Source organism: Meriones unguiculatus, chromosome 14 (assembly GCF_030254825.1).
Source record: "Meriones unguiculatus strain TT.TT164.6M chromosome 14, Bangor_MerUng_6.1, whole genome shotgun sequence".
NCBI lineage: Eukaryota > Metazoa > Chordata > Mammalia > Rodentia > Muridae > Meriones > Meriones unguiculatus.
The window spans coordinates 89,583,644-89,597,901 of record NC_083361.1 but is presented as its reverse complement, the minus strand read 5'-3'; the positions used below and the strand labels follow the sequence as shown (position 1 = coordinate 89,597,901).

At 47.9% G+C, this 14,258-nt stretch overlaps 2 protein-coding genes across 4 annotated transcripts; one reads left to right on the top strand and one right to left on the bottom strand.

Moving 5' to 3' along the window:
* Positions 1–961: 961 nt before the first annotated feature.
* On the bottom strand, positions 962–7,405 carry Timm10b (translocase of inner mitochondrial membrane 10B). The gene is made up of 4 exons (XM_021655068.2): positions 7,326–7,405; positions 7,092–7,187; positions 6,714–6,913; positions 962–1,105 (listed from the first exon to the last, which is right to left on the bottom strand). The coding sequence occupies exons 1-3, from the start codon at positions 7,353–7,355 to the stop codon at positions 6,737–6,739; spliced, it is 303 nt and encodes a 100-aa protein (XP_021510743.1). The 5' UTR covers positions 7,356–7,405; the 3' UTR covers positions 962–1,105; positions 6,714–6,736.
* A 108-nt stretch (positions 7,406–7,513) lies between these two features.
* Positions 7,514–12,302, top strand: Arfip2 (ADP ribosylation factor interacting protein 2). Of its 3 annotated transcripts, none has more exons than XM_021655085.2 (8): positions 7,514–7,685; positions 8,463–8,603; positions 8,821–8,917; positions 9,574–9,692; positions 9,849–10,070; positions 10,609–10,766; positions 10,914–11,088; positions 11,540–12,302. In XM_021655085.2, exons 2-8 carry the CDS (start codon positions 8,505–8,507, stop codon positions 11,693–11,695), a joined length of 1,026 nt encoding a protein of 341 aa, XP_021510760.1. In that variant the 5' UTR covers positions 7,514–7,685; positions 8,463–8,504; the 3' UTR covers positions 11,696–12,302. The 3 variants fall into 3 exon arrangements, with proteins under 3 accessions (XP_021510760.1, XP_021510762.1, XP_021510761.1); XM_021655087.2 differs by lacking the exon at positions 11,540–12,302 and adding an exon at positions 11,391–11,532 and having other exon boundaries at positions 7,529–7,685; XM_021655086.2 differs by having other exon boundaries at positions 7,539–7,685; positions 8,503–8,603.
* Positions 12,303–14,258: the final 1,956 nt, after the last annotated feature.

Sequence of the window (14,258 nt, the reverse complement as noted above, 5' to 3'; positions counted from 1 at the left end):
ATTTCAAACTTCCTATAACCACTCATCACCATTTTGTTTTATTCTTTATTTTCAAATAACAACTTTACAATGAGCCAGCACTCGGGGAGGCAGATCTCTGTGAATTCCAGGCTAGCCTCATCTATAAACAAGTCCAGGACAGCCAAGGCTACACAGAGAAACCTGTTTCAAAAACCCAAAACCAACCAAACAAAACAAAACAAACCCCAAAATAAAACTTTACCACCTTTCTTTTTCTAAGACAGCCCTGGTTATCCTGGAACTCACTCAATAGACCAGGCTGATCTTGAACTCACCTGTTTCATCTTGTTTTTATTTATTTAAAGCAGGGTTCTCCAGGTGTGTGTGTATGTGTGTAATAAAGGGGAGGTTGAACTTGTTTCACACATGTGGAGGTCTGTGCTGCTTTTTGACCTCTACATGGTTGTCTTGGCACTTGTGTCCACACATATGTATGCACGGAAAATAAATATAATTTAAGAACTTCCAGTCATATCTTCAGGAAGCTGAAGAGATGGCTCAGTGGTGAAGAGCACTTGCTATTTTAGAGAACCACAGTTTGATTCCCAGAACCCATATGAAGAAGCTTACATCTGCATATAACTTCAGCTCCAGGGGATCTGGCTTCCAAAGGCACTGCACACATGTGGGTTACACACACAAACACACACAGACACACAAATGAATGCAAAACAAATTACTTCTTTAGGGAAGATTCTGATCCCATAAATAAGTATATTTATACTAGTGTATTTTCCATGACAAGATACACCTCTTCTATATAAAACTCACCTCAGTTGTACTTACTTTTCCTATATTGACCTTTACATATTAAGTTCCAAAAGAACAACTACTGCCTCTCTCATTTTTTTAATCTTCATGTCTTTTTTATTATCAGTTCAGTTTACTGAATATTATCATCTCACCATATGCCCCATGAAAGGGAGGTGCTTACAACCTGTCAGTTATGACTCCTGGAAAGAAGTCTCTTTCTTTCCTTTATTTTTTTTATTCACTTTACAGCCTTATTGTAGCCCATCTCTCCTAAACTTCAGGTCTTAAGATAACATCAGATTTGCATGTGAATACATAGTGTCACTTCAACCTAGAAAAGCAAAGACAGAATGAGAATCAGAAAAATGCATTCAAGAACCACAAATAACATGTCCTTCTAATCGGAAGCATAAGGAAAAAAAAAATGAAGAGGCTTAAAATGAGTCTAGAGAGGTCATGTGGGACATGTTCAAACAAAGCCCCAGTTGTGATGCTGAGTCTGATGTCACAAAAACCAATAAGCTAATGAGTAGTCATTTGTATTTTGTTTTGCAGTTGGCTAGTCTGGAAAATGAATTGGTAGATCTAAGATCAAGTCCCTCTTTCTTCAAAAGAGAACCCCTAATTTAGTTGGCAAGAATAGAGATTACAGTCCCTGCCTCCTTTATAACAAGATCGGGCCACATGAGAACTTTTTAATGTGTGACTTCCAGTACGTATCCTTAAAGGGAAGACATACCCCTTGCCAACAAACTGCTCCACTCTGTTCCTTGAAAGGTTTACGTGATGAAGAAGGCTCCACCTTGGGCCACAGGGATGAAGGGAAGACCCCAGAGAAGCCATCAAAAAACTGAGAAGCAGCCTGGCAGCCTGTGTCTCTGACAATTGTGAAGCCACCACATGAGCTTTGGACTAGGTTTTTTACTAGAAAGAAATAAAAAGTTGGTAAGCTGCTGTTTTGACTCTTTGCTATCATTAACTGAGCTGGATTCCAGATAATCAAAAGGGATCTGGACTCCTGACAAAAGGCTGTCAGCGTCTGTCCTCTGCATCATGAACTGATGGAAGTTCAATTAAGCTGCTGATAAAGAGGAGCTAAAGTATTAAATATTTATACAGAATTATAGGACCTACAAATTGAAAGAGTAAATGCTATAAAAGGGACTTTGGGTGATGACTGACCATTCAATGTTAGAAGAAACTATACAGTGAGTTTTGGGATAAAAAGGTAAATGTCCAGTTGGGCATGGCAGCTTGTTTCTCTAGTGTAGAATTCCAGAGGCTAGGATGGTGTTGGGAAGTAATTTCCTCCTAGAACAAGCACTACACCTTGGAAGGAAGCTTTTTAAGATAAAGAAGTATCTGCAAGGTCAAAGCAGGTCTCCAATCAAGAGCCCTGATGCAAGCTGTCCAGCTTCTCTTTTGTGTCTCTGTTCTTAGATTATCTATCTTTTACTTGATTTCTAAGCTGAGGTGTTATTTCTTTTAAAATTATGTCTGCACAAACCCTTACACTGTACATTAAATACACGTAGATTGTGTGCATATACACACAGACACATGCACACACACACACACACACTAGGCATAGGGAAAAGCTGCACTGTAATATCCCCACTGGAAGATCATAGTCAAGATGCAAAGAAACAGAATCAAGAGGTACTTAGAAATGTAAAATGGCAATTAAGTAAGAGGATCAGAAGGATGTACTTAGGTTTCTAGCTTCTGCAACTAGATAAATACCAGGCATAACAGCAAAGTTTTAAGAAAAAAAAAAGTTGGTTTGGGATGTTTTTGAGACAAGTGAAGATGTCAAGTAGCTCAAAGATCTGGGAGTCATCAGTACCTAAGACCCAAAGCGGGGGAGACTCGGCAGACAGAGCACGACCTAGTGAAAGCTATGAAAGGGTGAGCCCACCACAAAGATTAGGACACCACAGTTAGAGAGACCGGAGTAAAATCCAAGCGTGAAATGAAGACACTGATGGATGGAATGTCAATAAGGAACTAACTACTATATAATCAAATGCCACCAGGAGATGAAATACATAGAGGACCAGGAAATAATGGATTTACAGATAAGGCTATCATTCAGCTGGTCTTAGTAAGCACTCTTTCAATAGAAGTGAAAATGTGCTAGCTTGTGGAATGGGAATGGAGAATGGCTCGCAAGGTGGACACACCTGTGTCTGAGATATAGCTGTAAAGTGTTAAGAGTAGGATGATAACTAGGTATAACTATTTGAATAGTGGAGACCTTAGCGTATTTAGAAACTGACAACAATAAGCAAGAAGTTGGAAGCACTCAAGAAGGAAATGACTAGGATTCAAAGTCCAAGAATGGGCACTGGCGTTAGATGAGAGGGTTTCTCACTATTTAAAAGGGCAAGGGAATGGCACTGATGGGATAGTCAGCAGCAAGATACCAGGTATTACCTACAATAGCTTCTACTTTTTCTTATGGAAGAACGGTATGGCCTACAGAAAGAAGAGTAAGGGCTAAGAGGCTTACAAACAGTGACTTAAAATCTCAGTACCTGAGAGACAAAAGTAGGACGATCTTTGAAGTTCCAAGCCAGCCAGGGCTATAGGGTGATGGCCTGCTCAAACACACACACACAGAGTCATCAATGAGATTGTGAGAGCTGAGAGTCCAGTTAAACTTAACCATGAATTCAAAGTGGCATAAATATGCTCTACAGTGATCCCCTTGAGTAGCATTTAGTTGTTCAAACGCAGACACAAATGCTTCATAAGGGGGCAAGGCACAAAAAAGTTCAGCTATAGGAGAGAAATTACTGGAGTTTAAGCTGGCTAGGAATCTAAAGGCAAGTGCTAGTGAGAAAAGAAACAATGGGAAAACTACAGTAAAATCAAGAGACAGTAGGGACAGTGACTTACTACCAAGTAGAAGGAATATGGTCAGTGAATAAAATTAAATAGTATTTTGCTGTTCTAGTAATAGTACTCTGAAGACTGAGTGGTTTAGAATGATGATAATAGCCAACACACAATAAAATGGGTCAAGGAATTAAATGATCTTTACTACCGATCAAATTGTCTGTATAAACACCAAAGCATTAAGCAGTAAACAGTAAGTATAGGAGCTATGTAGAGGAAAGGGGGAAAAAGTACATTTGAATATTAAAACAGTGAGAAGGCTGCATGGATGAACAGCTTTAGAACAAACATATTAAGCCAAGGAACAGGCAGTAAAGTCCTGAAGTCACAATGAAGTCACACCCCTGTCCTCCGTTTGTGATGTGGTAAGACTATGTTAAAATTTACTCCTGGCCTGTGGATGAAGTCAGTGGTGGAGACCTTTCTTATCATGTACAAAATCCTGTATTTGATCCCTTGAAACAGTCCTCTCCTCTCAAAAAAAAAAAAAAAAAAAAAAGGAAAAGGAAAAGCCCGCAAAACTATTCCTGTGTGCTGTGCTTGCGAACACTGCCCTGCTCTCATTACTCCAATGGCTATTACTTTACGACAAGACTTGAAAATGACCAGCAGCTATAGAAACTGAGTAGTAGGAACGGGTTTCTCCTAAGTGTTAAAGGAAAGAAACTTGAGAAGAGACTGAAAGTAGAAAAACACTGACAGGTCAGAATGAGGCACATTTGTTTTTGCAATGAAGGCAGACAAGGTGCAGGTGATGATGTGTGTAAGAGCTCTGTAGTCTGAGTGTGGGAGCACACGTGTGATCCCAGCACTTAGAAGTAAAGGCCAGAGGATTTGAATTCAAGGTTTGAGACGGCATAGTGAGGCTATCTCAAAAACAAAACATATAAAACAAGTTCAGGTAGCTCAGAGTGTGGGCTTCAGGAAGATGTGTTTTTTTCTAGCAATTACTAATTATGTGACACAGGAAGAAAGGAAACAGACGGTCGCTGACAGGAACAGACAGATGCTGATGTAGAGCCTCTCCTAGCAGCAGGGTCCTGGATCTTCCCCTTCCTGTCTCTGGGAATTAAGAAGTTCCCAAGCTGCTTCACTTACATTTATGCTTGTCAAGGAATGAATTTTATCATGTAGACAGGTCACTCCATAGGGAAGCTCCTGGTCAGCAAATCTTATCTTTCTAAAGAATAAAACCAGTTGTAGCTCATATCTGTAATCTTAGCACCTGGGAGGCTGAGACAGGAGGATCACAAGTTTAAGGCCAATGGGCCCCCCATCAAAACCACCTAAAAGGAAAAGGAGAAAAGAAAAAGAAAGCAGCGACACACTAGAATCTGTTTTTCAAGAAGTGTGTGTCAGACAAAGCTGCCCTTCATTCTGGATTCTTGCTTCTTTACCTGTTTAATGGAAATAATACTTCCTCGTTTTTCAATTAAAAATGAGTAAGTATGATGTGTATACACAGCACTCAATAGACACGACTTTGAGAAGATAATTGCTGCGGAACAAACATGGGCAACTGTCCCAGCTGCATTGTACTGATGGGGTCTGGGGTCTGGGGACCACACACGCCTTCAACTCACAATCCTTCCCTGTTAAGTGCCAGCACTACAGGTATGCACAACAAGGCTTGGTGCAAGATCTGCATTTTAATACAGAGTCCACTAAGATTTTCAAGTTTTTGGCCAACACTTGGAAGGTAGAGGCAGGAGGATCAGGAGTTCCAAGGCTGTCTTTAGTTATGATTTCCAGACCCCATCTCAAAAATAAAAAATAAAAAGCATTATTTCTGACCTGCAGGTGCGAGGGGGGGGGGGGGGGAATCTGCTTTATGAATGGTTGGTTTGGGCTGTGAATTTAATTCCTCTGTGAAAAATGAAAGGGAAGAAGTGAAGAAGAAATGGGGGGCCCCGGTTGTTCGAGTTCCTGCCTGGCACACAAGCCTTGAACTTAAACCTCTGTTAATAACAAATGCAGAGCCCATGCTGTTGCTTTCCCTGCATGTTGCCATTATTCTCGAAGCCCCTCACGGTGGTTCATGCCACATCCTCATTCCTTCTCCAGCCCCACACTAGGAATGAAGTCATGTAAATGGCATTGCCCAGAAAAGAAGAATCATGAATACAGATGTGAACCCTGCAGGGGGGTTGGTAATGAAATTGGAGAGGCTGGCATGCACCAGTGAGAATAATGTAAGGTGGAGAGTAGAGAGCTGGGATTAGGAGATTCTAGACAAGCAGTGAAACACTAAGGAAGCATTAGGGGTCACACAGATTCTATTTAACAATCCCCTCTAATACCATCAAACTCTCCCTTAGGTTTCTCTACTTGAGATTTGACTACCGTGGTCTTCTTGACTGACCCTAAAGACAAGAAGAAAGCCCTTCTTTGTATAAAGTCTTTATTGCTAATTTCACAAAGGCAGGAAATAATGACAGTAAACTGGAGAATAGTTTGAAATTCTAGCCAACATCCCCATCCCCGAATTCTTAGAGGCTTTTTTTTTCTGTTGTCACTGACCTCCTAGGAATCAGTGGCTAAAGCCTATGGTGGTACTGTTTCCTTCCTCCTTTTATTGTTTGATATTGCCTTGTTACCCTAGATCCATTAAAAAAAATTTTCTTTTGGTATGACAGCTCACAAAAACAAGCAAGCAAACAAAGAGTTATGAGCCAATGTATAACCAGGTACTTGAGTTAGCCTCAAGGAGCTCTCTTTTTGGAACCAATTTCCCATTGCTATTCCCATTCTTAAAACTATATCCATAATCCCTGATTTGCTGGGGGATCTGCGAATGCTGAGTTTTACATAAAGAAGGCAGTTTCTCAACTGCCAGGACCAAGGGAAGTATATAGGCACTAATGACAGAATGAAGAATGGTACCAATTAATGGACAAAAGTTCCTGTCCAGAAAAATCAACCAGCGTGAAAACGGGTTTATTGACTCCAAGAAAAGGAGCAACAGTACCATTTCAGGCTCAAGCTCTCTGTACAAATTTCAACAAGCCCAAGGTCCATAGAGGGGACTATCCAAGCACCTTCTCTCCTAGGGCCAGGAAGGCTAGCTGCCTGATGGCGAGTCTCTGGGCTGTTCTGCTGGGACACCTGGCACGGCCGAGGCAGCCTCATAGTCCGCGATGCGGCGCTGGACTAGGGCGGGCATGAGGTGGACGTAAGCAGCCATGAGGCGGTGATTAGAATGGATGAGTTTTCCAGCACAGCTGTGCAGACAGGCCTCCTGGAAGGAAGAACGGACACAAGTAGAAACCCAAAGGGGCCCTGGCAAACCCTCCTCCTCCTTTCTGGGTCTCCTCTAGGGGCGAGGTCACGGAAGAGAGGGAAAAAGTGGAGGGGCGAGGGCTGTCACGTCACGTTATTGTCAACTCTGCCCCCCCTCCCCCCGCCCCAGCTTCCACCTCCTCAGTGTCCAGAGTTCGGTGGTGCAGGCTGGGCACACAGCGCTGGAAGCACAGCTCTGTCATCCGATTGTAGACCAACAGGAAGTCTCGCAACTAAGAGAAAAGGGACCAAGGCTTCACCACCCGCGGCTTCCCGGGGTGCGCAGCCCGCCTCCCCCTTCGGGGGCTCTTGCGTATAACCCGGCTTCAAACCGAGCCCTTAAACCCGAGGGCAACTTAGCTATCGCTCACGTTTCTCAGCTGCTGCTGCTGCTGCTCCATCACGCCCAGGGCGTGAGGGTCACGTCACTTCCGTCGCCCCACGCGGGGCGCGGGGGGAGGGAGAAAGTTCCGAGTCGCCCCGGAAGTAGACGCTTGCTACTCCACCCCGCCCAAGAGCTTGAAGGCGTGGCTTCAGGAGAGCTCTGCCCACGGCTGCCAAACGTCACCTCCGCCCTTTTCCTCTGCGACGTGGCCGGCTTCTTCTGCCCGGAGAGTACGTCACTTCCGCCAAATCTCTGACCTGCTGCTCGGATCGCGACGGGAACTGGAACCCGAGGTCCCCCCGCGGTCCGGGCCTCGCGCCCTGAGGGGAAGAGCGGCCCGGCTCAGGTGAGAAGGACGTACTTGGACGAAGGGAAGTTGAACGCAGGAACCTGTACGGGGGGCAAGATGCCCTGAGCCCTTGGCAAGGATGAGGACACACCTGATGCCCAGGTGTATGGGGGTGGGGGGAGCCTCTCACATCTGGGAGGTATAAACTGACGTTGGAAGGGATTGCTTGTGTCCTGGGAAAGAGAGGCTTTCACCCGACACCAGGAACATTCAACAACTGCTTCAACTAAGGCCTGGTGGGGAGGGCCTGAGGGAGGCAGGTGCATGTGATGGAGAAAGGAGAGACCGTCTTAAGGAAGAGGAGAAGGAACACCAAAGGCTGTGAAAGACCAGGATTGCAGAGCATGCTTGAGCGGCAAGTGAGCATCTGCGCCTAGGAAAGGGTTTTGCTTCCTGGTAAACATGCTGTGCAGGGTTAAGTTCCCAGAGCGCACAGATCTTCCCGCTGGTCCTCACTGCTGTAATCCCGCTGCCTCAGTATTTCACACATAGTAGGCACTCACTGACTGTTTGCTGGATGACTGAATGCATACATGGTTACTAAAGGCGAGGCTGGGGATTGTGAGAAGACACTCGAGGCTTTGGTATGCACGCATCTGCAGAAATAATGTAGTTAGAAGGGAAGACGTGCACACTCGGGGAAAGCAGTGGTGGCTGATGCCCAGGGACACTCGAGCCCTAGGACAACCTCTGAAATCTCTGAGAACACAAGGAGGGCCTCCTTGTTCTGGAGTGCTGGCCAGTTTCCAGAATTATCTGTGTTGGGCTTCACAGTGTGCTGGGGTGGAAACCTTGACTCCAGTCCCTTCCCCAGCCATGACGGACGGGATCCTAGGGAAGGCAGCCACGATGGAGATTCCCATCCACGGAAATGGTGAAGCTGGGCAGCTTCCTGAAGACGATGGGCTGGAGCAGGTGCTTCTGTTTGATTCTTCTAATTTTTCAATTTAGCAATCCTGACTTATAGACATTTTACTTTCTCTCATCCCGTTAGCCTTTATTTAACTAGATCCCTTCATACTTTGCAAATCTTCATTACGGTTCTGTAGAGACTTTATTGTGCACTCTCTCCATCCCCAAAATGTTTTCTTTACCACCACCCCCTCCGTGTTCCCTCTTCTCTGGCCTATAGGACCTCCAGCAGGTGATGGTGTCAGGACCCAACCTCAATGAAACTAGCATAGTGTCTGGTGGCTATGGGGGCTCTGGTGATGGACTCATCCCCACAGGTATGGATGACAGAGACAGGGGTCTTGCGTGGGGATGCCATTAGGACAGTTGGGAGGCCGTAGGACACATACAGGAGAGCTTGATTGTTGGACTGGAGAGCTCAAGAACTGCTAGTGTGAAATCCATAGACCGTCCGGTGCCGGAGCAGCTCCCAGAGCTCCCGTCTGGTTCCCATTTGCCATATGAGATATCTCATTTGTCTTTTCCTCTCTAACGCCACCACCTGAGCCAGGTCAAGACCTTTAGGTTATGAGAGCTCTGGAGCTTAAGGCTGATTTGGAACTTTGTAAGGCTTCTCAGAGTTTCATTTTAAACTCTTCCAATAATTCCACCTGGAAATACCATCCAGCTTCCCTGTTTTCAGTGCCATCATCTTTGACCCTGCCAGTCTCACTCATCATGTTTGCTCCTGTCTCCTCGTCCCGTATACACCAACGACACTCCTGCCCTACCTCAAGAACGCCAGATATGCACATTGAGCTGACTTGATTGTCAGCTCACAAGTCCTTGTCCCCCATTGACCAGAAGAATGCAGTTGTCTGTCTAGATTTCCCTTCTTCAGAGAGATCATTTCATGTGCTGGGAGGGAAGTGGGGCCACACAAGTGTCTGGTTGTATCTGAGAGAAACTAGTGTCAGAGAACTTGGTCCTTTAGGATCTGGCCGCCATCCATCTCACAGCACCTCACCTTCCGGCCCTGGTGATGAGGTGGCCCGGGGCATCGCTGGAGAAAAGTTTGACATCGTCAAGAAATGGGGCATCAACACATATAAGGTAAGATTCAAGTGCCTCTCCTCAGAAACTCCATGGGACCTTTTCCCTCCCCTGGATCTTTGCTATGACTAAGGATGGGGTGCTGGAGTAGCCACTCGTTGGGGTTGGGGTGGGGTTTAGATTTCTGACCTCCCCTCCCTCTCACTTCCCAATCAGTGCACAAAGCAGCTGTTATCAGAGAGATTTGGCCGAGGCTCCCGGACTGTGGACTTGGAGCTAGAACTGCAGATTGAGTTGCTGCGTGAGACGAAGCGCAAGTATGAAAGTGTCCTGCAGCTGGGCCGGGCACTGACAGCCCACCTCTACAGCCTGTTGCAGACCCAGCATGCACTAGGTGATGCCTTTGCTGACCTCAGCCAGAAGTCCCCAGAGCTTCAGGTGCCTCAGCCAAAATGAAGAGGGTGGGGGTCCTGGGCCCTGGCCCTTCCAGGCAGGCATTCCTCAGCCTCCCTCCCTCCCTCCTGCAGCCCCCAGGGAGAACCCCTCAGGGTTGTGCCCAGTCCTGCCCCAAGCATCACTCACGTATGGAGGCAGCCTAAGGGTTTGTACAGAGGTCCAGAAGTTGGAGGGGTTGTGGGAGAGGGCTCACCAATTACAGCCACCCAAGTAACCTTTCTCCATGTCATCAAGAATGCCTGTGGTGCTTGGCCTAATCAGAGTCCCCCCTGCCTGCTGCACTAGCTTCTCGTGTTCCTGTCCTGTAAACTCACCCAAGACCTCCTACCCCCACACTCCTACCTCAGGCATCCACAAGGCGACCTTACTAACTGTGGCTAAGAGAGCCTGGCTAAAGGCAGTCTGGTCGTTTCAGTTTTGATGGCTGGTTCTTCTTTGGGATGGAGGGAAATAAAGGGCTCTACAGCTCCAGTCAGGTAAGGACTGTTACTCAAGGCCTGTGCCTCCCTTCTGCCCTTAGGAGGAATTTGGCTATAATGCGGAGACGCAGAAGCTGCTGTGCAAGAATGGGGAGACGCTGCTAGGGGCTGTGAACTTCTTTGTCTCTAGTATCAACACACTGGTCACCAAGACCATGGAAGACACACTCATGACTGTCAAACAGTATGAGGCCGCCAGGTGTGGGCACTGACAAAGCCCAAGGTCTGGGAAGTTGGCTGGCGGGGGTGAAAATTCAAACATTTAGGGGCATACACATTGAGAAAGGAGAGGAGTTCTGTGTGTGAATGAAGAGGTGGAGACCAGCCTTTATCACCCCCTTCCCAGGCTGGAATATGATGCCTACCGGACAGACTTAGAGGAGCTGAGCCTAGGCCCCCGGGATGCAGGGACGCGTGGTCGACTTGAGAGTGCCCAGGCCACGTTCCAGACCCATCGGGACAAATACGAGAAGCTGCGGGGAGATGTAGCCATCAAGCTCAAGTTCCTGGAAGAAAACAAGGTGCTGCTCTACTCCCTTGATCCTAAGTCACCTTCCCATGTGACAGTGCCCCCCCCCCTTCAGGCCCTCCTGATTGTTGGGTGGGGAGATGCAGCCTGGCCAAGAGTGGGTTGTTCCCCTAGGCCCTTGATACGTGAGCACTTTCAGGTCACGGTTACCCTCTCCATCACCAGCCTTTTTTGTTGAGGATCTGGTTACTAGTCTCAGGAGCATAACTGAAAAAAAAAAAAAAAAATTGCCTCCTGGGCTGCGGTGCCAGAACCTAAGACCCAGCAGATAAAGTCAGGTTTCTTTCTTCATAGTGTCCCTTCTCTTTTGACTTCCTGGAAAGCCCCCACCCCCACAGCACTGTCAGCAGAGGCCATGCTCTGGTGTATGCCTGGGATTAGGCTCATTGCCCCTCAAGAAGGGTGCTTGAGTCCAGCCTTAGCTGACCTTGCCGGGCCCCCAGATCAAGGTGATGCACAAACAGCTGCTGCTCTTCCACAACGCGGTGTCCGCCTACTTCGCCGGGAACCAGAAACAGCTGGAGCAGACCCTGCAGCAGTTCAACATCAAGCTGCGGCCTCCAGGAGCCGAGAAGCCTTCCTGGTTAGAAGAGCAGTGAGAGGCTTCCAGCCCAACTTGGCTACCAAGAAAGACACAGGGCGGGGCAACCCCAGGGTGGAGGAGATTGGACATGGGCCGTCCTTCGCCACCTACTTGCTGGCTTGGGCTCCCCTTTCCCGGCTGGGGTCTGACACCAGTTTTGCCCGCACTGCTGTGGTCTGAAGAGGGTCTGTAGGCCCAGGAGCTGCTGCCCTGTCCTTTATCTTCCCGGCCACTGAGCTTCATTCTCAGATTCTTTCCTTTCACTCCACAGCCAAAGGCTATGACAAAACACTCCTGGCCAATGGCGTTCACTCCTCAGGCCTCTCCCCAGCTCTCGGGACGTGCCCTGACCAAAGACAGGGCCTCAGAAGGCTCTGTCAGCCAATGGCAGCTCTTCCTGGGCTCCCCTGGGCCAGTAGTGTTGCCTCCAATACCCTTTGTCCCTCCTCGATGTGTGACCATTGCAGAGAAGGGAACTGGGACCAAAGGGGTGGGGATAATGGGAACCATTTATGGCCCTGCATCTGAATGGGCCCTCCCCAGGTCCACCCACCCAGTTGAATTGTGCTTAGAGCCCCAGAAGACTGGGTTCTAGCACTAGGAATAAACCTTTCGTAAAAGCAGGCCCAGTGAGGTCAATTTGTGGGGGACTAGAGGAGGGTGGACGGTAAGAAATGCCCAGTAACCATGCATCCAATTTTTAAGAATTTGGAAGAGCTGTGGCTGTTTCAGAAGCTGCTGAAGGCCTGATCCCCCTCATTCCTCATTAGAGCCAAAGCTTTGTTTTCTCTTCCCATTAGCACTAAGACAGCTATGGGTCTGAAGAGCATAGGGTCCAGAGGGGTTTGGGCTGGCTAAGCATCACATTCTCATTCAATCGTACAGCGATGTTTACTGAGTGCTTTTATTTGCCAGGCCCTGTGTTAGGCCCTGGGGAAACATCAGTGAATAAAACACGGTCCCTGCTCACAGTGCTTAAGGCCAAGTGGGGGATAGAGACAAGTAACCAGGCAACTAGAATACAATGAGAAATGCTAGGATACGGGATGCAACGGGAGCACCAGATAAGGGGCATCAAGCTTAGACTCGGGGAGACATGGGGATGCCAGTTTAAAAGCTAAGATCTGAGAAATAGGTAGCTCAGGCAGAAAGGCCAGTGTACATGAAGTCTGAGTAAGAATTCTAGAATAAAAAAATTGGTTGTGAGAAGTTAGGACTTTTGATCTTTGGAGAAACGGAACTAAGAAACCTCTTAATCAGAAATTTGGCAGCAAGGGCCTGAGAAAATAGGCTGTTTGTAGGCTGTTGGGTAGCCTAGCGGCCCTAGCTTCCGCTCTGAGCATGAACCCTGAGCTGCTGCACAAGCAGTGAGCAGCTACGTGCAGAGATAAAGGCCGCTCCTGCTGTAACCTGCATCGCGCCTGGTGAAATCAAACCTGAGCTTTATGTGAGAAATCATAAGAAAACTCCCAGCAGCACTTTAGTTGGGGCTCAAGTGCCATCAACTACGGCCCCAAAGACAACTGCAGATTTTTTCAGAATTCTCTGACCCCTAGAGGGTAGAGAAGGGCTAACCCAGTCAGCGGGTTCTCATAGCACAGGGTGTCAGCCTGATCTGACTCAGTCATTTATTGATGCTGCAATCCCCAGCTAGGCCTCCCGGGCATTCGTCAGCCTTTATGCAGGCAGCTGCCTGTCTTAGTTGTTAGAGGTGCTGGTCCTCATATTAGCCCCTACTTCACGGACCACTGGGGAGTTTTGATTGTAAGAGCACTGGATCTCCAAGTAGCTGAAGACCACCTGAGAGCAGAGCCTAAACCTGGGCCCACCATTTTCTAGCTGATTAGATTGACGCCTGGGGAACGAACACTCCTCTTCTTCCGTCGTAAAGCAGCTAATAAAAGCAGCTGCCTATTACGGTCATGCGTATTAAATGAGATAATGTATGTAAAGTGTTAGCTCTGTCCGGCACGGAATCAACACTCAGTCCCTTTAATGCACAAGTTTGATTGTATTCTACCAAGGCTGTTTTTCCGTGGTGCAATGATTCTGAGAATTGCTCTGGGCCTTTGGTGTGAAGGAGTCCCTAGATGGTCTAAACCAAATTTCCTCACGAGGGGGCTTTTGAGGCATCTAGAACCGAATGAACTTTCCCAATTAGCTCGCAATCCCCTTCTCCAAGACTTCTGGGCCGAGGCACAGGTGGTCTCCCTCCCTCTTGTTCAGCGGAAACCAAACTAGCAGATTCCTCGGGAGCCCCGGGAAAGCCTGAGAAGGTGCGACCAGAAGCAGACAGGACGGGATCTCGGAGTACTGGATCCAGCTGGTTCCAGCTGCTTTTCCTTGAAGGCACCAAGTGCCACTACCAGAGCCCGGCCTCTCGCCCTCAGGCTCAGGAGCCCGCGGCAGCAGCAAGGATCCCATCCCGGATCTAGATCCGGGATCCGCCGGCCGGCTAGCTCCCAGGCGCACCGCCGAGGCCACAGCGAGAGCAGGAGGGGCGGGGGCGTGGCCTGCGCGGCGGGGGCGGGGCGGGGCCGGGGCGGGCCTTCGGCTCCGGAGTCGCCCCTCCCCCGGCC

Coding starts and splice junctions, on each gene's coding strand:
- Timm10b (XM_021655068.2), bottom strand. CDS start 7,355: ATGGAGCAGCAGCAGCAGCAGCTGAGAAAC. Junction 7,188..7,325: donor AGCAGCAGCAGCTGAGAAAC/GTGAGCGATAGC, acceptor CTTTTCTCTTAG/TTGCGAGACTTCCTGTTGGT. Junction 6,914..7,091: donor GAACTCTGGACACTGAGGAG/GTGGAAGCTGGG, acceptor TCTTCCTTCCAG/GAGGCCTGTCTGCACAGCTG.
- Arfip2 (XM_021655085.2), top strand. CDS start 8,505: ATGACGGACGGGATCCTAGGGAAGGCAGCCACGATGGAGATTCCCATC. Junction 8,604..8,820: donor AAGACGATGGGCTGGAGCAG/GTGCTTCTGTTT, acceptor TCTGGCCTATAG/GACCTCCAGCAGGTGATGGT. Junction 10,767..10,913: donor AAACAGTATGAGGCCGCCAG/GTGTGGGCACTG, acceptor CCCCCTTCCCAG/GCTGGAATATGATGCCTACC.